The 25,942-nt window shown below is 34.8% G+C and overlaps 1 protein-coding gene across 6 annotated transcripts in view; it reads right to left on the bottom strand.

Annotated features, from left to right (window-relative positions):
* Positions 1 to 10,437: 10,437 nt before the first annotated feature.
* The window catches only part of LOC150093191 (U2 snRNP-associated SURP motif-containing protein), a 467,947-nt gene continuing 452,442 nt past the window's right edge, over positions 10,438 to 25,942 (bottom strand). For all 6 annotated transcript variants that reach the window (XM_090413350.1, XM_090413354.1, XM_090413351.1 and 3 more), the window contains 2 exons: positions 24,428 to 24,708; positions 10,438 to 10,754 (listed from right to left, as the gene is read on the bottom strand). In XM_090413350.1, the coding sequence (XP_090269476.1) occupies positions 10,622 to 10,754; positions 24,428 to 24,708 (414 nt within the window). In that variant the 3' untranslated portion in view covers positions 10,438 to 10,621. The remainder of the gene's footprint in view (positions 10,755 to 24,427; positions 24,709 to 25,942) is intronic.

The raw sequence follows: 25,942 nt of genomic DNA on the forward strand, positions 1-25,942 counted from the left end.
ATTATTATTATTATTATTCCTGATACCCCCAAGGAGTCCGAAGACTCATCGCTGGAGGACACCTACAACTGTCTCAACTACTACACCGAACCTCTACTACGAATCATCTCCATCAACGCCATCTACCGCACACCTCCACCACCACAACTAGTATTTTTTGTCTGTAAATTGCGTGTGTTCTGAAGGTCCGATTTGTCTGTATGCGGGATGAAAAACCGGAATTTCCGGGAGAAAAAAAACTCTGCTACCTCCGTATGAGATCAGCTAACTCACCTTCGATTGAAATCGTCCACATAAAGATTCCTCCTGTCGCGACGAGAATCGAACTTAGGCCTATTCCAATCGAAGGGCGCAATGTACCGTCGTTCTTCCAATTGCGCTACGGAAGCGCTTAAAATTACTTTAAAATAAAATCCGTTATCATAACCCCAATAATGTTCTAAAATAAAAACTATAACAAATGTTATGTCTTTAATCATAATGTCCAAATATTTAAACAAACGGAGTAAATACGATAAGCAGTACAAACACTCTACTACTGGTGTAAACTGCATATAAACAACAGTGGAACTGTGCGATGGACAGTGCCGCATTACGCTAATAGCTCGCATCTCACTATGACGTGTGTATGCTTGCGCGCGTAGCAATATGACACTGTGGTAAACATAGTGCTGCTAGCGTCCCTCACCCTCCTAAGTGCTACAAGATGGATTTTTATTATTTTTTTATACAAAATAAGAGAATTGTATACGATTGTTGATAATAAAATGAAATATTACAAGCAAATATAAATAAATTAATAAATATTTTTATATATCGAGAAAAATTGGGGGTGCTGCAGTTCCGCAGTGCCTATGCACGAGTCGCCCCTGGTAATGAGTATTGAAAGTAACGAGTATTTGAAAGTATATACACTTCAAGTACAAGTATACAAATGATTTGAAAACGTACTCACTGAGTGATAGTATGAATTGTTCAAAAAAGTATTTCCAGTAACAAATATGAAGTATTTAAAAAATATTTCTAGCAACAAGTGTGAATTATTTGTAAAAAGTACTCAAGTAACAAGTTCGAATTATGTGAAAAAAGTACTCAAGTAACAAGTCGAATTATTTGAAAATAGTACTTTATGTAACAAAAACATATTATTTCAAAAAGTACTTTGTGAAAAAAAGCACAAATTCCTTACCATCTATCCTATATACAGGGCCGGCGCTACCATTTAGGCACACTAGGCAACCGCCTAGGGCGAAAGCCATGAAGAGGTGCAAAACTTTAAGCTACTTTATTTATACTTTACTAAAGTATCAAAATTAAATAGTGATATATGATTTAGGTATCGATTCTTTTTCCTTATCCCTCACACATCACACTATTTTACTATTTAACTCTTGGTTCTTTTTTGTTAATTACTTAAATGATTTGAACTTATCGCTATTTAAAATTCAGTTAAGATAAATATTTTAAAACGCTAACATTTTAAAATATTAAATTAAGGTATTTTATAACTTTTTTTTGTAAATGAATTATAACAGAGAATTTTCAAATTAATTAAAAAAGAAAATAAAAAAAAGCTCTATTCATTTACCTATTAATTTAACCTGAAAGGCAATTTTATTTTGTTTATTATGAATTAGAAACATTTTCGTTTATGAAATAAGGGGCGCACTTGTAAACTTTGCCTAAGGCGCAAAATAACCTGGCACCACAGTGCCTATACATGCCCTGAAGTAACTTCAAAAAAAAAAAAAAAAAATCAGCTAACGCCTTTTTATTCCCGTATACGGAAGTAGACGAGGCCATTTAGCCCTATCTAACTTTTGGAGACTGAGTGGGCAGTTCAATCTCCACTGGTACCAATCAGAGATAGATGGCCCAAGGCTATCACTAATTAAGCGGTACACAGTGAAGAGAGGCGGCTCAAATGTGCCGCCATCTCGTGGTCCCTAACCCTAACACAAAATGTTTAATGTCTGAAATAATGTAGGTTCTACTGTCGATTTTCTTGAGTTTACGGGACGAAAAACCCGAGTTTCCGGGAGGAAAAACCTGCTTGCCCGTGCCAAAGATCGACTAACTCGGGAACCGGTCGAAAAAAGGCTTACAAAAATTTCCTCTAGTTGCCGACTAGACTCGAAACCAAGTCTTCCTTCGTGCGGCCGAGCGCCGTGGTGTGCAAACGCCACATCCACTGAGCTACACCGGCCCTGAAGTAACTTATAAGCTTAAATTGAATCTCCATCTCCAACTTTCATAACTATCATGATACACTCTTTCCATGTGTTTAGTCAATATTCTCTGAATACCCTAGATTTTTACCAAAATAATTTACACTTCTTACTTGATGTAATACTTTATCCAAATGAATGATCTGCGCTTGTTTATAATGCCGTTTGAATAATAATAATAATAATACTTATTGCAACGTGAGCGTTTTGGAAGATCGTGTTAAATATATGTATCGGACTAACTTCCTCAATTTCCGCTTTCTTCAACCAGTTTATTTTTGTGTATATTAACAGTTTAGCTGCGACTATTGCTAATTTTTAACCTGAAGTTGAGGGAAGTCATGACAGAAAACTTACTCTAAGTGATACGGCGAACGATATATTCATCAACTCGTCAATGTTGTCAGTCACTTAGCGACTGACAACAGACATATCACAAAGCTCTGACGAAGGCCTCGATGCGAGCGCCATCTGTGACTGGTATTTTGAAACATCGTATGAATTGTATTTAGACATTGACTTTTGGAATCGTGCGACAGATGTGGATAAAAGAACAAGAGGGCGACACCTTTCGGATTTCTTTTCCCGATAAAAATTAGAATAATAAAGATAAACTGATCCATTGTGCAAGCAGTCAGTTTTATGGAAACTGCCGTTTGAAAACGTTTATTTTTTTTGCCGTTTTTGATTTATGTTAAGTAACCTACCGATGAAGCTGTTAGTCATATAGATAGCGATACCTGTAGAGGAAATACATCTGGTACAATTGCAGTTAAAAGTCTGGTTATTAACAATCGAGAGCTAACTGAATTAACTAAACAAGCTATTATACAATGTTCAATTCTGGAAGCGCACTATTAACAAATTATGTATTTATCATGCTAGAACTCAACACAGTTAAGTATTCCCAATTATTATTTTAAATTATCTTATATACACTGGTATCCAACATTTAAGAACGAACACTATTTCTGAAGATTACAACCACAAATTCAGACGAATCAGCTTGTGGCAATTTGTATAACTGACGATTTCGAGTAGAAAGCAGGTACACAATGAGATTTTCGAATCGTGCGCAAAGGCACGTGGTAGCACTTAACAGGATAAAACGCAAACGACTGTGCTAAGCGAATTGTGTTTGAAGGAAGTTCTTTTTGTGAAGGAATAAAGTTGCAAACTTGGATGTCTTAATTGCTCAAAGACATCATCTGGATGATTTCATGGAAGAATTATTGGAAAGCTTGAAGGTCCCGCAGAATTACTGATATTGCCAGAGAGTTTGGAACCTCAGATAGCATTGTATCCAGGGCCGGCGGAAGCGGGCATTCAGAGCATGCGGGCGACGCTACGAAAGGGGGGGGGGGAACCGCCGAGGCGCGGTTCATAAGTTCATTTTTAAGAAACAAAATTTTTATCATAAAAACAAAAAATTCTTAGAATGATCAATATTAAAATAAACGAGGCCAGATACACCGAATAAAAATTTAAAAAAAAAATGTATACTGCTGAATCTAAAGTGAAATGGTGAACGGTTTTTATGCACAAAAACGAATTTTCGTACAAAACATTTGTTGCTACGTAACCAGTCATATGGTACTGTAAAAACTCGACTTAAATATTCCAAAGCACATTAAATTTGATTTTCTACTTAGGTTAAGTCCCATGTGAATATTGTAAAAATAAACTTTGTGTGTCTCTGTATAGTTTGTATTAGATGTTATTGTAAATAACACTATGGAAGTTAACTGTGTATACTGCTTTAATAAGAATATGTTAGAGTGTTAAAAACAAAGGCAATGTTTATATCGCCGAAGCTGCATGTAATAGATCTACATGGCAGCATTAGAAAGATTGTTATTAAAATTTGTTTGTATGAGAAAGGCTTGCAGGCTCTAAGTGTAAACATCTGCTAAGTCTGCCAGAAAGGTTCAAACAACTTTCTGATGGCCGGCAACTTACAATTAAAAGAAAGCGGAGGAGAACAAAAGGCATGCCGAACTTGAAACTTAAGATGAAAGAATCATACTGATTCTTTGGGGGTTGCCAAACTTCAGGCAAGGTCTCAGAGGAAGTATAATAAAAAGGGACTGAAGCAAACAGAAGGGGCTGCCCAGATCCAGAGATTGCTGCAGAAGTAGAGGGGGCCTGGTTCCAGAGACATCCACAGAGAGACTGCCCAGTTCCAGACGCTGTCAAAGAGGAGGCAGCCCAGTTCCAGACATTGCTAAAGCTGCCTGGTCCCAGACGTTGCCGAAGAGAGACAGAGCTGCTCAGTTCCAGACATCATCAGAGAGCATCCCAGATCCAGACGTTGATTGAGAGGAGTTTTTTGCTTCCAGAAAGGAGCTTCTCGGTTCGAGACGTGGCTAGAGAGAAACGACTTCTAGGCCACAGATAGGGTTTTCAAATTGCCGAAAGGAGAAGTCCCAAACGCAGTAGAAGAGAAACGTTTCCAGTCCAAAAAGGGATCCTGATTGACAGTTGACAGCAGTTTCATTTTTCTTGGAGGCAGCATTTTCACTTTCTTAGAGGCGACAATTCAAGCTACTTGAGACGGCAGTCATCCAGGCATTTTCAGTGAGCCCAAGTAGAGGAGAAAAGGCGAGGAAAATTTCCTTAAGTACCTTCGCTCATAAGTTTTTCTTTTCGCCATGGGAGAATAACATTTTTCCAGAGCTGTACGAGTCCCACTACGTTCCCAATGAGATATAGCCGAAGCCAAAATTCCAGATGAAGATCTGAGATGAAAGAATTGCCATAGAACTTTTAGTGAAAGACTTTTGACTAATTGTGAGATACAGAGCCTTTGTAAGTTCAAACGTTTTATTTAATTCCTCTTATAGTTGTATTAGAAAGGCTTTTTAGATATATGTTTAATAAGATTAAACAGTATCCTTAAGAGAATCAATTGGCATGTTAGAAGTTATGAAATTTGTGAAGATAACTTAACAGAGAGTAGAAAACGTTTTGTGTTAAAGAAAGTATTTTAAGTTGAAGAAAAAAGGTTTTAAATTTTAAGTTGAAGAAAAAAGGTTTTAAATTTTAAGTTGAAGAAAAAAGGTTTTAAATTTTGCTCGAGTTTTTATAGAAGGATAGAGAAAGCAATCTACTTATTGTTTAAATTCGTGTACATTTCACAGTAATGTAAATAAATGTTATTTGACTTTCTTGTAAACATAGCACGTAATAATATAAACAAGATTCTGAGAGAGAGTGAAAGCATGCACAGCTACATTAGAATGATGGAGAATAAAGTATAAAGTAAAGAAAAAATACATCACAAGTAATTAATAGAAATTACAAGTATAAAAAGTTTACAATGTCGCAGTAATGACAGGATAGCAACAGTAGATTTATAACAGTACGCATCTCAGTAGACTACTGACAGCAGCGCAGTGCGACTATTGTTTTGTCTGTGTCATGTTGTGTAATTTCTTGTTATTACACAACACTTGATTCACCTACTGAATCAAGTAGTCTCGTAGAAAGTTATAACGATTGGAGAAATGTAAGTACAACTTTGCATAGACATGAGACTAGTTGAACTCACAAGAAAAATTTCTTAAAATGGAAGGAACCTGATAAAAATTTACAAAGCAAAACTACTATTGATTGCCAGACTCAAAGCATGTATGAAGTGGGAAACAAAACATTGGACGAGTGTTTTAGAAAGCTTGATTGAAAATATAAAATTCCTTGGTAGCCAAAATTTAGCTTTTCACGGATCATATGATAAATTATATGAAAGGAATAATGGCAATTTTTTAAAATTAGTCGAACTGTTTGAGAAGTTTGATCCCGTTATGGAAAATCATGTTGAAAGGGCCCTACAAGGAAACAATAGAGTACGCTATTTGAGTAAAGACAGTCAAAATGAAATATTGGAAACTTTAAGTAACACAATCGGAGATACAATTTTATTATCAATTCGAAAATCTAAATATTATTCCATAATTTTAGACTGCACACCTGATGCAAGTAAAACAGAACAAATGGCCATTATTATTCGCTTTGTTTCCTGTGACAACGGAATTGTCAAGATCAGGGAAAACATTTTAGGTTTTGCAGATATATCAGATTCCACAGGATGTGGTTTATGTACAATAATGGAAGAACTGGAAAAATGGAACATTCCCACTGAAGACATGCGAGGCAATAGGGCAAATATGAAAGGGAAAAAATATGGGCTCCAAAATTTGCTTTTAAACAAAAATCTTCGAGCTTTTTACGTGCCATGTGCTGCTCATACTCTACATTTAATTGCCAATAAACGATGCCAAAGTGAATGCAGATACAATTAGTTTCTTTGCAATTATTCAAGAAATATACAATTTCTTTTCATTTTCTTACAAACGTTGGGCAATCCTTTTAAAGTTCGTAAAAAATTTAACCTTGAAACAGCCATCAGAAACGCGATGGGAAAGTAAAATTAATGCAATCCACTCTCTACGACATCAGTTAGGAGAAATTTATGATGCACTTTTTGAAATTTTAAATAATGAAAATTTCAATAAAGAAACTCAGCATGAAGCACAAACATTATGTGCTAACATAAAGAACTACAAATTTATTTGCTCTCTTATAACTGGGCATGATTTACTTAACAGAATAAACCTGTGAGTAAAATGCTTCAAGACAAAAATATGAACATTACACTTGCCTTAGAATCTATCGAAAACTTAAAAATATTCTTACAAGAGTATCGATCAGATACAAATTTTAAAGAAGTTCCAAAAAGTGGCAAAAGAATTGAGTGAAGAGGTGGATGGAGAACAAGAATTTAAAACTGGTACGGAAGTTTGATGACGAAAGAAGACAAGACAATTCGACTAGGAGCATCATGACGAAAAGCCACAATCGCCAGAAGATAAATTTTGAGTGAATGTGTTTTATACACTTCCAGACGTTGCAATGCGCTCGTTAATAGAACGTTTTGAACAGCTAAAAACAAATTATGATAATTTCAATTTCTTTTATAGATTACTACAAATTAATAACGAAGATTTACGAAAAAATAGTGACGATTTAGAGATTCTCTTGAAGGACGGCTGCAATAGAACTATATGACGAGTTATGTGCTTTCCGGGATATTTTTTGGAAGGATAATTTAAATATTCAAAACCCTTTTGATATTCTTAATTTTATTGCGTCCAATAATTTATCTTTCACTAACTTTTCAATTGCTTTAAGAATACTATTAACCTTACTTGTTAGTGTAGCAAGTGGTGAACGTTCTTTTTCCAAGTTGAAATTGATTAAAACCTAGTTAAGAACAAGTATGTCACAAAATAGGCTTGTTAGTTTGGCGTTAATAGCTACTGAAAACGATGTATGTGCGGAATTGGACGTTAAGACCATTATTTCTAATTTTGTGAATATGAAATCAAAAACCCTAAAATTTTAATTTAAAAAATTTCAAGTATATTTATGTAATTTAATTTATTTTCTGTTATGTAAAGGTGTTATTTTTTGAATACTTATATTAAATGTTCTAATTATTTCTGAATTCTTTTCTTATTTTCTCATCTATCTTGAGTTTCTTTTATTTTCCTAAAAGATGGTTCCAATTATAAAAATTATTAAAAATTTTTTTACAAGTTACTAAGAATTTAGTAACTTGTAAAATGCAAGAATTTTTTAAACTTTAGTTCAAATAAATTTTAACTTTAAAATTCATTTTAATTTTGTTAGCAATTCGGGTCGGTGAGAAGGCTATAATCCCTGTATCATTATATTCAACGATTAAAGTGAAGTGGCTTTATCAAAATTTTTCTTTAGCTTTTGAGAATTTTTTGAATATTCGGGTTTTTAACGATTATCCTGCCTAGTCAACACCCCCGGTTCGTTACATTTAGCGAACCAACGTGTGGCTGTTCTGTCAAATTTTATTTAAGAAATTTCAAATAATTAAAATTTTTATTATCTTAAAAGAACGACACACGCCCGGATCGTTACAGGGGTGCTTAGATAGAATTTGCATGCAGGCAGCAAAGACCCCATCGCCGGTTCTACCAATTAGTATTATACATTCTGGATATTTTGCCCCGGAATCATGAATAATCCATTTAGAGTATACTTCTCTGGTATTTCAAAATTTTTGTTATCTGGGTTTGACAGAACGTTTCTGATTGTTTTAGGTTTGGAACTATTTAATCGCCTCGTCGTGGTGCTCTTCTTTGGTAGGCACATTTTTAATCCGTCTGATACAGTCAGCTTAGTTATATTGTTTACTATTTGCCAATAAACATTCACAGAAGGTTTGTGTGAGAGAAAAATTGAGAACATAAATGATAGAAAATAATGCAAGTAATTTATCTGATTTCTTCGTAATCAAGTCAATTTCTGTTAAACTTTTTTTTTTTAATTCAGAGCTGACACAGTACCGCAGACTCTTCAATATGTCATCAACGCGTTTATGTGCGTTGATGGCATATTAAAATGAAGGAGATAAAATTTACCCATAACCCATGTAACTGAATTATCGGAGGAAAATAATCATCAGAATGGCTCTTTATGTGAACCAACAGAGTCAACTCTTTCCATAGCAGTGTTATGGCAAAAGAAATTCATAAACTATTCCTATGAATAAGTTTGTCATAATGAGAGTTAAACTTGCCATAGGCCTCTTTCAGGTTCGTTATAAGGGAGAAAAAAACAGAGGTTCTTCACATCCTAGTAAGGATTCAAAAACACAAGTTTTTCCAACCAAACAGCGTCTCTCCAATGTGTGTATATTTTTTTTCTACTCTTGAGAGACACTTGACATTATAATTAGGAATCATAGACACATTAACACAAGAATATTTTAATATTTGCTAAATATTTCAGTCTGAAACTAGCAGACTATCTTCAGTGGCTACATAAGAACAGTTTTTACCAAGATAACCTCTATTAAGTTTACCATGGAGATTGAAAAAGACAAGTTATCCTCCTTATCCATTCACCTACAGGAATTCTAACAACAATTTACAGAAATCCCACTTTCACTGGACGTTATATTCTCGAACAATCTGCTCATTCCTTATCAAAAAACAGGAATCATAAAATGTTTAATCCGATGAGCTAGAACTAATTGTTCAACTCCTCATGAATTACAGAAAGAACTTTCAACTAGCAAACATAACATGAAATGAAATGGCTTCTCCAAAAAAAAGTACACAACATCTGTTCGATTCCTACAATCTAACCCAGAACAACAAAGAATCAATACGTCGAATTCCAATTCCATATATTTCTGGGATTTCAGAACCAATTTCAAGAATTCTGAAGAAATATGATTTAACAGCCACTTACATACCTATTAACAAAATATCCACCTATTTCTCCTCTTCTGAAGATAAACACTCAACTATGTCTCTGCCTAGTGTGTATCAAGTTCCTTGTAACTGCAACCTGTCCTACTTTGGACAAACAGGAAGCTCTATAGAAAAAGAATTCATGAACATCAATCATACATTCAGCACAACAAATCCGATAAGTCTAGATTGGCTCAGCACGGGATAGAGACTATCCACAACATCCTCTGGTCCAAGACTCGCCTTCTACAATAGATGTTGCTATAAATTTGAACGCCTATTCAAAGAGAGTGTCGAGGCCTTACTTCAAAGCCCTAACTTGAATCGAAATGACTGTATTTCTTATCAAAAATATGGGAAAGTTTAATCTGGATACACATTAAATTTTTTTTTCTCCTTCTCTAATTGAGACTTTTAATTCCTACATTAGTCTAATATTATTTATAAATTAAGATTATCATATGAAATCGTGAATTAATACCTATAATTTAGCACTCTGATGAAATTTTCCCCCTCTTTAATGCTTAGCAATGTAACATCAAGCGGCTCTTTCTACTTTTGAATGATCAATTGTTGGTATTCCACCTTGGTAAAAACCATTCCTGTGTAGCCACTGAAGATAGTCTGTTAGTTGTTAGTTTCAGACTGAAATATTTCACAAATATTAAAATATTCCTGTGTTAACGTGTCTATGATTCCTAATGTGTATATATACTGTGTGCAAACTGCAGGATTTTTTCTGATGTTATATAAATTTATGATGCATAAAGTTTTTTTTTTAAAGTAAATTCTAAACCCATTAATAAATAGGATGTATTATAAAATAAAAGACTGAGGGACTACTGAATATAAATTAATAGAGACAAAATAGTTCCTGTTAACATCTTAACTAAATTAAGACAAAACAACATAAATTTACTAAACTTGTTTCGTTTATTAACACAAACAGGATATAACATTTACACAGGACTGAATGTAGTGACAGAGCAATGACAAATGAAAGTTCAATTTATACAAAACAGCAAGGACTGTACGCATCCACTTCCCACGGTCCCACTGTTAATTAATTGAGTGCTAAAATTATGGTCCATAATTATGTCAGTGTTTACTTTTCTTAGATCTGTGTTTTCTGGGATGTGGAGGCGGAGTGGGTGGTGATGATGAAGGTGATGCTGCTGCACGTCTTTTGTGAGGCGAATGGGAACGGCGTGATCGCTTTGGACTCTTGGACCTTTAAAAAATTTTAATCATTAGCTAGTAATCAAGGAAAATGTATCTAAAGCAGTTGTATCTAAATACAATTAAATTAAAATTCTAAAAATGAATTTTTTAAAGATCAAAGTTCATTGCTTGAATCGATATTAATGAAGACATACAACAAGCACAATTTGTACAAGATCATTTTCTCACTTAGCACTCTTTCTCTACATACATGTATTCATGCCACGATGAGATGAATAGTCTGACATTATCAGTTCAATGGATAAGCCTCTACTTATAGACATTTACTATGCACCAATGTACAGGCAACCCTCATATAAGATGGTACTTCTACTACACAGTTTCACCCTAAAATGGTTAAAGAATTTATTTTACTTTTATACTGATACCATAAACAAGAGATTGAAGGACCTATAAAAATATCAGTGCCATGTCTGGAGGTGCAGGTGAGGGCTGAGATAAAAGTCGATTGATTTTTTTTTTTTTTTTTTTGAAGAGTTACAGGATGTAGATGACACAATAAAAGAGGAAGAGAAGAAGGTTCTGTTTGTTTGCAGTTGCAGAGCAAAGGGATGCTAGGCAGCTGCTGCTCTTGTATTAACAGGTTCAACTGAAAGTGGAAGAATGATGTTTGATATGAAAGTCTTCGGACATGGTTATGTATATAGCGAAGGGGTGGAAAAATATGCTTTGGGTTCGGACCTTTTGAGTATGTCTCAGGAGGAAAAAGAGAAAGTTCTAGAAAAAGACCAAACAGACTGCATATCTAATTATAAGAATAGGCTAGGTGGCAATTTATTATGTCTATACACAAATGCCAGGAACATCAGAAACAAAGGGTTTGAGTTTGTTGCTTTATTGAATATGATGTGGCCTAAGATTGTTGGCATTAGTGAAACCTGGCTATCAGAATCAGATATGGTAACTGGGATTGAGCGTAATGGGCATACTATTTTTAGGAATGACAGAAGAGATAAGAGAGGATGAGTACTACTAATGATATCACATGACTTAAGTCCAGTTAGGGTAGAAATGCAAGAAAACAATGATGGTAACAATGTCCCAAGTGGTGAGTTTGAGTCTATCTGGTGTGAAGTCAAGGTTAACAGAATGAAATATATGGTGGGGTGTTGCTACAGACCTGGCAGCTCAGTTGCAGGGGAAGAAGAAATGTATAGCCAATTTACCTTATGGGTACAAAACAAATAATCATTATGGGTGACTTTAATTTTCCAAACATTCATTGGGTAGAAGAGAAATCTCATGATAAGAAAGAAGAGGAATTTATTGAATTGTTGTGAGACAACTTTCACAAGCAGAATGTGAAAGAAGGAACTCGAGGTCAAAGAGTGTTGGATTTGCTCATAGCATCAGAAGGGTTATCTGTCATGAATATGGCTATTTTACCACCAGTTGGTGACAGTGACCATGCTAGACTTTCTTGGAAAGTATCTAATTCTATTGGTGCTCTGATTAAAACATGTTACATGCTGAACTACGAAGCTGGAAATTATGATCAACTTAGGAGAATACTATCTTTGGTCCTATGGTATCAATTACTGAATGGGAAAAATGTCAGCAATGCATGGGAGTCTGTGAATGCTTAAATGAGATGGTATCTGAACATATCCCTAGTGTTCGATGAATAAATAGGTTGGGAGTGAAATGGATGTGCAACTGTATTAAGCAAGAGATCCACAAGAAGAAGATGATGTGGAAAGAATATCGTGAGAATAAGAGTGAGAGGAGTTATGAAATATATAAAGCTCAGGCCAGAAAGTAACAAGTATTGTGAGGAAAGCTAAAATGGAGTATGAAAAGAAATTGGCCATGCAAGCTAAAGGCAAAGCAAAAGACTATTATCATTATGCCTCAAGCAAAAGAAAGAATGAATGTGAAAGAATAACTATTGAATGCAGATGGTACTCGAGTGTCAGAAGCTAATAAGATTGTTCAATTAATGAGTGCTTACTTTTGCTAAGATATATCAACCAGGTGTATGTAATATGGTGCACAGTGCTACTGCTACATTGGCTGAGGAGCTATTGCATAACCTGGATAAGAATTTGTCTACAGGGATAGATGGAATATCATCCTGTTTGCTAAAGGAATGTTCAGTTGAATTTGGCTAGGCCTTTCAATGTTTGTATAACTTGAGTCTCAAGGGTGGTGCAAAAACTGATGTGTCTAACTACTGACTTATTATCTCTGGCATGATAAGTGAAGATTTTGGAGAAGTTGGTAAGAACTTGCACACAGCAATGGGCAGAAAAGCAAGCTATACTGTACAAGGAGCAGCATGGGTTTACTAAAGGAAGGTTATGTTTTAGCAATTTGCTCATATTTTATAACAATGTTACAGTCGAATTGGACAAAGAGAATGGATACACTATGATAATATAGGATTTTTCTAAGGCATTTGATAGGATACTACATGAAAGGCTGTTACGTAAATGGAAGAATATTGGATGGTTGACAGACAGATATCAAAAAGTGGTGTACAGTGGGTATGAATTTGCCAGATTTAACATGACCAATGGTGAACCTCAGAGTTCAGTCCTTGAGCCATTATTGTTCAATCTATACATTAATGACATCAAGCAGGGTTGAACATCAGATGTGGAACTGTTTGTTGATGATGCAAAGATAGGCAGGGCAATCAGGGATGCTATTGATATTCAGCACTTACAAAATAATTTGAATAGGTTGGAAATTTCAGCAAACGAAAATGGCTGTCAGTTTAATGTTAGTAAGTGTAAAGTTATGCACTTTGGCATGATTAGATTTCCAGCAGTATATTATATTAGCAGGGTTATGTTACGAGAAACTGAGGAGGCAAGGAATCTTGGCATATTGATGGATAGGAATTTGAAGTTTAAAAGTCACATAGCAAAAGTTGCAAATACAACTCAGAGGATAATTGTGATGTTGAAGTGAATCTTGACATCTAAGATTAAGGAAGCCATTTTGCTTCTTTATGGGGCTTTGATAAGACCACACCTGGATCACTGTGAAAAGAGTGCAAAGAAGATATAAGGATTATATCCAGATTATGGGATTTAGATTATGAGGATGGGGTGCTTAGGGGTCAAAGCTAATTGAGAGGAGACCTCCACATAGCCTTTAAAGGAATGCAGAGAACCGACCAGGGCTTCTCACCTAATGACCAATCTTCACCTTCTCATGGTGCACCCTGTTGGGTATCTACCTGGATACTGAATGAACAAGGATGGGCTGCCAATTTGGGATTTAGCTGATCAAATTGTATTCTTATTGGCTTAAACCAAAATACAAAATCATGGTACAACATGACAAAATTTCATGCCAGCTGGGGCGTTGCCCAGTTAAACAAGCCTCCCCCCCGTTGTTTTAGCCAGGGAACCAGGGCGAACAGTGAAAAGTCAGCTACTGGAAAAAATCTATAAACACACCCCAACTCAACATCACCAGAGTTAAAGATCAGTACTATCAACATAAGAAGCCTGAATGACAAAGAAATGGAGCTAGCTGAGGAATTAGATAAGTACCAGATCGACATAACCGGGGTGACCGAAACCAAAAAGACAAAAACTGGTGAGATCTTTCTGAGCAATAAATACAAAATGTTATATTCAGGCAATGACAATCAAGGAGAAGAAGAAGTATTGAACACCAAATACGAGGGTATTTAGTCTTCTTGAATGGCAGGCAAATATCAGAATGGGGAACTGGACAATGAGACTTATTTGTGCCAATGGTCCCACAGAAGGTTCTACTAAGGTAGAAGTGGAGGAATTTTTTGAGGCTTTAGAAAAAGCAACTGACACAATGAAAAAGGAAAAGTTGGTCCTTGTTGGGGATCTAAATAGCAGAGTAGGAAATGATTGTAAGACATACAAAAATATTTTGGGAAAATTTGGAGAAAAGATCAAAGCTAATAATAATAACAAATACCTGTTGGATTTCTGCTCAGGACATGGACTGGTTATTACTAACTCAATGTTCCAACATAAAAATGTGCACAAATTCACATGAAGAGAAGAGGCAAGGAATAAGAAAAGTCTCATCGACTATGTTATTGTTGATAGTGATGTTTTCTCACTGGTACAGTACACTAGAGTGTACAGAAGATTTGAAATTGGAAGTGATCACCATTTAGTCTTGAGCAGGATAAAAGTGAATTTCATATTGAAAAGAATAACATGTAAGAAAGTTTTAAAGCAAATAAAAGTTGAGCAGTTGTCTCAGATGTGAACCGTAGACAAAAATACACAAAGATTATTGAAAAAAAATGAAAGAGTTTGAGAACAACAACCAAACCTTGGAGATTCAGTGACAAGCCTTGAAGAAAACACTGATTGATTCAGCCAGAGAGGCATGTGGTGAGGTTGTCTGCAAGGATAGAAAAATCAGAATTCCATGGTGGACACAGGAAGTTAAAAAGGCAGTGAAAGAAAAGAAGAAAGCATATCAAAAGTTCCTAGCAAATACATCAGCTTGTGCTCTTAGAGAATACAGTAACAAATGTAAGAAAACTAAACACTGTGTAAAACTAGCTAAACAAAAGTCATGGGAGGACTTTGGCAAGAACATAGAAAATAAATATCAAGAAGGTAGCAAAATATTCTGGAGGTTGTTGAAGAAGCTTAGAAATGGAGGAAGGAATGCTGTAAAAGGAGTTAGAGATGATAAAGGTGACATGAAAATGGGAGAAAAAGATATCCTTGAAGTATGGAGTAATTACTTCGAAAAATTGCTAAATGATACAAGCAGTGATAGTACAGTGGTAAAAAACACTAAACAGACATACAGTCAGGAAAAGCCATCAAAGGCTTGAAATGTAGAAAGGCAGCAGGAGTAGATGATATTCGACCAGAAATGCTGAAGTATGGTGGTATAAAAGTCTTACAGTGGTTGCACTGCATAGTTCAAAAGGCCTGGACAAAGGGACAAATTCCTGATGATTGGAGTGGAGCGCTTATAGTACCCATATATAAAAAGGGAAATAAAATTGAATGTGAGAATTACAGAGGTATTTTCCTACTGAGTGTTCCTTGCAAGGTTTATGCCAGTATACTTGAGAAACGGTTGAGAAGAATTGTGGAAGAAAAGCTTGGCGAAGAACAAGCTGGTTTCAGGCCAAATAGATTCTGTCAGGATCGGATCTTCACTTTACGACAAATAGTTGAGAAAGCATGGGAATATAACAAAGATCTATATTTAAGTTTTGTCAATCTGGAAAAGGCATATGACAAGGTGCCAAGAGAGAAGCTATTCAATACGCTGCAGTTATATGGTGTCAATGGGGCATTATATCAAGCAATACATTATTCCCTCTATTATTCATTATCTATATGGATCATATTATGAAGGAAAGTGGTATTAAACATGATATTAAAATTGGAGATGTTAATGTCAGCTCTTGGCTTTATGCGGACGATGTTCTACTTCTAAATAAATCCGCTACAAGTCTGCAAGATTCTCTGACTAAATTGAATAACTGTTGTAATAGATATGGTATGAAGGTCAGCAATAAAAAGATAAAGACAATGAAATAGGCAGAATCGTTGAAAATGTCAACTGCGTTGTCAACGGAGAACCTGTGGAACAAGTAAAACATTTCAGCTACTTAGGCACGATTTTTAGTGAAGATGATAAATTAAATATGGAAATAGACAACAGAATCAACAAAGCTGGTATGGTAGGAAGTCAATTGAATAAATTCATATGGAATAAGAGAGAAATTAGTCGGAACACTAAAACAAGACAGTGTTCAAACCAGTTTTAACTTGTGGACCTGAGAGCTGGGTTAGAAGTAAAACACTTGACCAAAGACTATAGACCGCAGATATGAGAGTCCTGAGAAAGATTAGAGGCGTGAACAGATGGCACCAATGGCAATATCATATTAAAAACAAGGATATTAGGAAAGAACTTGACATTATCAGCATCCAGGAATGCATGAGTAGAGTTAATCTCAGGTGGTATGGTCACTTAAATAGAATGGGCGAGGAAAGATTAGCAAAACAACCCAGAGGAAGACCAAGATATAGGTGAATTGATACTGTACAAAGTATCTTAGATGATAGAAATATAAGATCTGATAATGTTGGAGTCTTGACAAGTAACAGACTGATCTGGAGGAAAATTGTAGATAGGAAGTTAGTAATGATGTAAATTTTTCATGTAGTACTATCATATCCTGTACACTCCTTGAGGGTACATGGCAGGAATTAGATGATAATGAGGATAGATTGTAAATATGTGGATTACAGACTGGTTAACAGAAGAAAGAGGGGGGATGATATGATGGAGGTCTATAAATGTTTGAATGGGTATTATAGGATAACATCTGATGAAATTTACCGTTTTATGGAAGGTTAGGAGAGAACATGGAGGCATCCATGGAAGCTAAGTTTTGTTCATAGTCAAGAAAGGGGTAAAAGCTAGGTTTTTCTCTCACAGAGCAGTGAGTGAGTGAAATAATTTGCCTTTGGGGGGGGGTAGTGAGTGCATTTAGTGTTAATGAATTTAAGGAAAGGCATGACAGATGGTTTGAATGATTTATAGTCTCCCTTGATGAGTCTTTGACTTGACTCCTTAGAGGTCTTAGATAATAATAAGAATGGTTGCTAGTACTATGAAGCAGTGATCATTGAAATACCTGTATAATAAACACCGAGCTGAAACCCTGCATCTATGAGATAGAGGTTTAAGTGAATCCATAAGAGAGGGATCTTCTAGCAGCTGTATGCAAGCCTCTGGACAGTGTAAGAGAAGATTTTTTGGCCTTTTAGATGCTCTTGTGAGCAGTATATTTTTAAGAATGGTAGATTTAGGATTTGCATATAGGTAAGAATTGGTTGGGTGTAAAATAGCATCTTGAACAAAAGAGAATGCCAAGTTTTTGGATGGTGAGGAAGCTACTGATGTAATGTATTTGTGCCAGAAAGGCTGGAAGTGAATGTTAGTTCGATCAGAGATCTGATTTTGTTTGGTGATTTGTGTATTACTGGGGATAAGGAAATGTGAGATTTCTTTTGCGAGAGAAGAGGCAAGACAGTGTTCTGGTGACAATCAACATGACCAGATTGTCCTCACCCCATTTTGAAGGATAGAACACAGATCAATGTTTAAGGTAGTAGTTATAGGTAATCTTGATGCTTGGGATATCGCACATTGGATGGTTTGTCAAATGAGAATGGAGAGTACTATTGTCAGCAATGCTGTGGATAAGATTAGTGGCCATTGAGAGTAGGTAATTTTTGCACAAGAGAAAGAGACAGGTGATAAGGCAGAGGAGCAATTAACCATGACATGCAGTGAATGACCAGAGAGGAAGTTAGCAACTCAATAATATAGGGCAGAAGGTAGACTAAAGGATGGCAGTTTATTTATCAGGCCTTGATGTTAGACATGATCAAAAGCTCTATAAATGTCAAATGTGACAGCACAAGTTTCTCTAAACCTTTCCATCGTGCACATCTAGTGATGGGTGATGTAAGCTAAGAGGTCAGATGTGGATCTTAAATGGTAACTGATAACTTTCTCCATTACTTTGGAGAGGACTGAGATGATAGTAACTGGTTGGTAGTTTGACAGTAGACTTTTTTTGGAACAGGCTGGATATATGATTGCTTCCACACATTGGAATAAGAAAACCAACTACGTATGATAGGTTGCAGAGACAATACAGGTTGGGTGTTAGTACAATGTTTGTGAACAAATGGAGAGATGTCATTAGGACTGACTTGGCAATTGTAATCTTATTTACAACCAAGTGAAAAAAATTTTCCTCGATAAGTTACTAATAGTTATAAAAATAAAATATTGCATGTTTGTTAGCTTTGGGCATGTAAATCCTTTTTTTTGTACTTCTTAGTCCTATACAGTGGTGCACCCAAGGGGGGAAAAGGTCCACCCCCCCCAAAAAAAACACCAGAAAATTTTCCAAAAATCTTTTCCTAATTAAAATTCATTTTTTTATTTATGTTGTGTCGTGTCTTCTATTTCTATACTACTTATGAATTAGCAATCATTGCAGAGATGCTCATTCATAGGTCGTATGCAATGCGTAGTGTGTATTCTCAAATTGTCTACTCCAGCGCTTCCCAAACTGTGGGCACGGCCCCCTTGGGGGCCGTAGGTTTTGTTGAGGGGGGCCATGAAATAATGAAAACAAATTTAAAATGTTTTAAGACTTAAGTAGACTATTTTTATTTTAAAAGAAAAGTGTTTAATTTTTATTATTTCTTTTATGTTATTTTTTATATTTTAATGGAAAAAATCACACATTGGTTCACAAGTTTTGCTTCCTGCGTATTTCGGCGTTTAATGAATATTAGTAAATATATGCGTGTTCATACATTTCAAAGCAGAAATCTAAGAATTGCAGTTTCAAATATTTCACCTGATACTGGTGTAGCAGTATTGAAACGCATCCATCACATTAAATTGTTATTAAACTTGTTTTATGTTTTTAATTCTTTCTTTATTACTAATTGTTTTACGTTTCATGTGCTTGTACTGAAAATGTACAATAACAATATATCTATCTATATTAAAATATGAGATAATGTGCCATGTCAAATGGGTATGTAAGATGCTAAAAATGAAATATTTGCATTTGATTTTTGCAATATTCGCTGTGTATGTTTTGTATTGAATATAAATACAATAAATATTTTAATAATATATGTCTATATTACGATTTTTTTTCGAAGGGGCTGTGAAATATTTTAATTTTTCTGAAGGGGGCCCTCACATCCAGAAGTTTGGGAAGCAATGGTCTACTCAACCCAGGCTGCGCCCAAGATTAAATCCTGAGTGCGCTACTGGTCCTATATAAAAGTTTTGCACTTACATGAGATTTTATAGGAACCTAATTGCTGTGTTACAAAGATTATGCACATTATTCCCATCATAAAAGCAACTATATACATGCATGTCTAGAGATTATTATAGGTTGACATAATTTATTCTAGCCCACAGCAACTTGTTGGACACATATATAATACCACAACTGTAAATTATTAGTAATTAATTTGTCTCTAATGAAAGTAATTCTGTTTACAACTGTTCTTTCCTTCCCTTATATATGCCAGTTATTCTAGCATGACTCATCTCATTAATGCTGGTTTACATATTTTTATGTAGGTCAAACTGGGAGAAGGTTTGAAATCCATAAAAAAGAACATGTAAGTGATGGTGAAAACAAAAGGGAAGAAAAAAGTGCAATCACCTTTTTGGCAAGCCTTATTTAGAAAAGAATTACTTTGACAGATTGTTCAAGGAGCCTTCCGAGGTCATTCGCTCAAAAGGCATAAGAAACCACAGACTGATCCTTCACAACATTTGGAAATCATTAATTAATGTGTAACATTCAAGATCTCTCCTATGCAGCAATCACATACAGAATTTACACAACAATGTAGAGGCTGTGTATAATATGCCTAATGATATGTGTGATTAAACGATCATTCCAGTCTTCTTTAATTTATAGAAATGTCTATGAGTTAAAAGCTGGATATTTATTAAGTTAATATAAATCTATTTGTAATGAATTAACTAAAAACTATACATCATTATTCGTCATCTATATCAGGGCTGTCCAAAACACGGCCCGTGGTGCGATTTTGTGAGCCCTGCCTGTGGGTTTTGATTTTCACGAGCGAAAAATAAAAAACAATTTGAATCGAATGCGTATTAGATATTTTAATTCTACCACTAATCGATAATCTCAACGTTGGTAATTTTGTTTGGTCTTTTTACATCACTATATACCTACATGTTTTTCAAATATTAGATGTGCCAAAGAAGTGTTCTTACTTTTTTTTTTATACTAACAGAAGTAAAAAAGGAGAAGATTTTTTTAAATTACTACCAATAGAGAGGTACCCAAAATTGAGGAACTTTGGACTCAAGATGTGCTCAATGCTCGGGAGCACGTATCTTTGTGAAAGCACTTTTTCAACTCTGAAATCCGTTAAATCAAAGTACAGATGTTTTGACAGATAATTCTCTTGCAAATTTACTGCGATTGGCAACTACAAGCATCGAAATTGATATAGGTACTTTGGTAAATGAAGCCGAACTACTGCAGAGCTCTTGTTAAAACGAAATAAACAATTATTGTTTCTTGTTTACTGTTTCAATAAAAACTTTTATAAACACCATGACTTTTCTTTCTTATGAAATTTTCGAAGTGCTTGCTAAACCTAACTAATGGTAGGACTCTCCAAGTAATTTAATATATATACTGTATTTATTATTCTGGGTGCGGTCCTCGGATTACCTAAGGTTGGACAGTCCTGATCTATATAACATTGTGAAGGAAAGTGATATTTAATAGGATGTTAAAATCAGAGGCATTCTACTCAGCTCTTCACTTTATCACTAAATCAGATGTTATAATTCTAAATAAATTTAATACAAGTCTTTAGGACTTTTTAACTAAACAAACTGCCATAACAAATTTGATATGAAAATGAAAAGATAAACTTCCAAATTCTATAAAAAATCAACTGCATTCTTAATGGATGAAGAAACTATAAAATAAACTATATTCAGTTCTTTTTAGGCATATGGAAATATGTAATATAATAAGCAAAGCTGGGAAGCAAACTAGATACAGCAGAAGAACATCGCTATAACAAAATGATGTACTACTACAATGGAAAGTCTTAGTCCAAGCTCACTATTACAAACACTAAAAGCTCAAAACATTTATGATAGTTAACTGAATTTCCTAGCCAATGATTGTCACAATAAGTAGACAAAGGAAATGATGGAAAGTCATATGCTGACGACAGAACAATGTTTATGTATGGCAGAAACCAAACATAACCCAACGATGTAAAAGAGAACATGAAATCATGAGAACAGAACACAAATGACTGGCAGAAACAAAACACAAAATGAAAAAGCATGCGCAAATAATAATGGGAGACATAAAAAAACTAGAAGAGTATGAAATTATAAAAATAGAATTAATGTTACTTACCTGAAATCTTCTTCATACTTAAATATGTACAGACTATACCATTAAAATCAAAAATTTAGCTCAAAAATCATAAATTCTAAATCAGAATAGATTTTACCTTATGGATAAAAGAATCTTACCAACTTAACATATATCTTACAAAATGAGCTGTTGCCCACACAAACTTCATAACTTTTAATCACATTTGAAATTAAAGAAATAGAGCATATTCCAGTTAACTGAGATACATCAGGACTAGAACATTTTGGCTCAATTATATGAAGTTCATTTCATGTTAATAGTTAAAAAGATGCTCTAACATTTTACTGAGCAACAAATCATTTATTCAAATTAATCACAAAAGCAACATATGTACATATTTAAATTTTCCTCATCAGCAATAGGATTACATTGAAGGAAACAGAGACACGTTGTCCTTCAGTGTAATTCTATTAAAACAAAATACATAACACATTAGAAAATATATTTAAATATTTAATTTAACATGTCATTTATATGATAAATATGCACATACTTATTTTTCAGCTTTTAGTTCCTAATAGTTAGTGCCAGAAGAATTTATCCAGTGTACTCTGCACATTCTTTTGATTAACTGTGAGTGCACAAAATCAGCACAGACATCTAGTGCAGTAAATGGACCACCATAACTGATCAATAAATTTCCTGAAATCCTGCAGTCACTTATTCAAATTCACATGTGTCGCCTTCATTACTTTCTTTGTCTTCTAATTCCTCATCTGGTGTTTTGATAGAATGCTTTGAATGATTTCATCCTCACAATATTCATTTTCATCGTAACATTCAACATTATTACAATGAAAATAATCCTGCAAATACCCTCAAATTCTTCACGGTTCTTAACTTTATCTTCACTTTTGGCAGGCATCTCCAAGCCTGAATGCTTTAAACTGCAGGAAAAAAAATAGTTCTGAATTGTCTTACTGATTATTTCTCATCAACTGCTGACAAACTGTAATGCCCCTGGAGAAGGTTAACTTTTGAACTCACTTCCTTGAATGTGGAAGATTATGTCAGTATATTTTCTTCAATCGCTTCTAGGATGTGGTTCATTAAATTACATGGTACATCCTCAATTTTTTTTTTTATTTTATTATTTTATTTATTTTATTTTTTTATGATTTCCATATCCACGGCCTGCACAAGAATGTAGTATTGATAGGCAGAAATTCCAACTGGATGTTCGTTAAACATTCTGAACAGTGAGGGTGTGCTGCAGAATTGTCAACAATCGGAACTTTTCTTTATTTTTGGTTTAACTCCACATCCCACCTCGTTGACCATTTCTTAAAAGTTTCGGAAGTCATCCATGCTTTCTTATTAACACAATAACTGACCAGTAAACTATTCATTCTTAGTCCCTTAAAGTATCAAGGCTTAGCATTCCCAATAACCAAAAGGTTTCTTTTTATCAATTCCTGACATTTTTGAATAGCATAATACAGTTATGTGATCCATTGTTTTCTCAGAACCTGAAACTTTTAACTTATAGCAGGGCAAACCATCTGGTGCAGCATGATAATACAGGTCTGTTTCATCAGTATTGTAGATATCAACTGCACAAAATTTCTGAAGTAACTCGGGTACTTTCCTAGATTTCCATTCTTCTACGCCTACAACACCAGTACTTTTTTTTTTTTTTTTGCCAAGTGCTTTCTTGAATTTAATATTATGTTTATATTACCATTGAGACAACCAACCATCTGTTGCTTTAAATCATTAAGACCCAGCTTCTTAGCTAGCTCTTCTGACTTCTTTTACATTGGGATCACTGAAACAAACTCAATTATAATGAAGAATCACTGATTCGGGGCATCCTCAATATCAGGATCCTTACATTCATGCTTCCTCTTTTCCACAGCACACCCATTCTTCCCACAGTTTATCTTGCTGTGGTATCATATGCACAATCACAGATTTTGGTACTCAAGTTATCTCCATTAGATGACAATGACATTGGGCAAATGGTCTTAGTGACAAATCTTTATGTGGCATCTTGGTAAGGGTCAAAATTTTATAAAATTAAAAATAAAATTTATCAAAAAAACAGAACACCAAAAAACTCTACACCTTTCTGATTAGGCATTTGCTCAGGATTCTTTTGGATTATCTAATCCCCACTCATTAGGCTATAAGGAGATTATGCTTAAATAGATTATAAGAAGCTATAACCTATTTAAGGTGGAATTCATGTGAAAAAGGATGGGGATATAATAGTTAACCGAGGTTCAGAAACCACACTATGAGCAGTCTCTGAGGAAATTTAGATGGCATGAATGGCAGATCGTATCAAAAAGTAAAGATATTAGAAAGAACTTGATATTGTTAGTATTGAAGGATGTGTGAATAGAGCTAAGGTGCTTGATGACAGAATGTCTGGAAAAAGACTGGACAAAAGATCTGGAGTCAGGTGGATCAACACAGTTAGTTGTATGCCTTACAATATCTGGCATTTTTGAATAGCATAACACAGTTATGTGATCCATTGTTTTCTCAGAACCTGAAACTTTAACTTATAGCAGGGCGAACCATCGATACCGAAGTGATAGAAAGCTAGTAGTAATGTAAAATTAATTATGTAGTGCTATCATATCTTGTAAACTCCCTTGAGGCTGCATATCAAGACATTATGATGATGAATGAAAATTTCATGAGTAATTTTTATTCAAATATTTATAACTTACCGGTGAATTTTTTTTGGTGATCGTGAACGACGTGATTTACTACGGGGAGAGCGACAAATAATTTCTATAGGGGAAGCTACACTTCGTGGACTGTGTTTCCGTTCCTTTTCTCTTATGATATGATGGACAGGACTTGCACTCCGGCTTCCATCTGATGATGCAGAATGTGATCTGACAGATGGCGACCTAGATTTTGACCTTGACCTGTGTCGCTCTCGCCTCCGTTCTCTCTCAAGCATTTCTCTTTCTCTCTCTTGTTCCTCTTCTAGCTTTTCTCGTTCCTGAAAAATTTGCATCAGATTTTTTTTTTGCTGAATTACTGGTGCCAAAAACTTAATAAATAAATACTGAAAAATTCAACAGAAAATAATCAGCTTGGATTATTCTAATTATGCATTGTTTGTATGTAATTTGAGTAGAAGAAAATCATCCATAATAACTTCATGTACTATATATTCTGCATCTCTGTATGGTGGTGTTTCCCTTTCTTGGGAAACTGCATTCATAGGTTGAATAAATATTGTTACATAATTGATATCCTGGAAGACTGCAGGTTGTAGCTATCATTATTAAAAAGTTTATGCTTTTCGGCAGTGGAGTCATTTTCTAACCTGGGGATGAAACTTGCCAAAATAATCAAATGAAATTTGTTGCTAAATTAACAATCAGCAAAACTAATGGCGATGTTTCTATTTTTATTGATGGTAAGTTAATTACAGCTTAGAGCACCCCCCCCCCACACACACACACCATGCTAATGTTATGTTTCAAAGCTATGTCAATTTTCTGAATAGATAACTAGTGGTACCCATGTGGAATGAAAGGTGAATGCAATTTTAAATTGTAAGTCAGACAAAAATTTTAGGAATAATTCTATTAGCATGCTAATTGTGTTGCGATGCCACATGGGCAAGTTATCAATACAGCAACAACCAGTACTATGCCTTATGTGTGGCACAACCTTGTGTTCTCTACCAAATTAAATTCATATATTCAAATTAAGGGGATATTAAATCCCACATTGTTTTAAAACCGAACAGGAAACTCAAAGATTGGAATCAGAGAGTTTCGTGCCGAATATAGTAAACTATAAAAGTATCGGCGGTTACTAGCGTGAGCTAATGCAAGTAGTCCTAGTACATAGTACAATCTCAGGCAGCTCGTTGCAAAGGTGGGGAAAGTTCTGATCGCTAATCTTGGTATTTTCCATAATGTAAAAACACATTTCCTAGGAAATGTATGCTGTTATTACATTATGGTGGGAGGTCACTACTCAGACCGGTTTCAGCCTTTTTTGGGGCTTCATCAGTGAGAAGCTAGACCAAATAGATACCAAAGGGTACAGCAGTTTAAAACAATGTGGGATTTAATATCCCCTTAATTTGAATAATGTTTATATCACCGAAATGAAGCCTATTGGCTCTTTACATTTAAGTAAATTCATATAGAAATTGAGTAATGCACTAAAGGTGGGGATCTCATTACTTAGATTTTGTCAGTAAATTCTTCCATTAA

This window comes from Typopeltis vanoorti, chromosome 24, assembly GCF_054136105.1.
Source record: "Typopeltis vanoorti isolate ZY-2024b chromosome 24, IOZ_Tvanoo_1.0, whole genome shotgun sequence".
Lineage (NCBI taxonomy): Eukaryota > Metazoa > Arthropoda > Arachnida > Uropygi > Thelyphonidae > Typopeltis > Typopeltis vanoorti.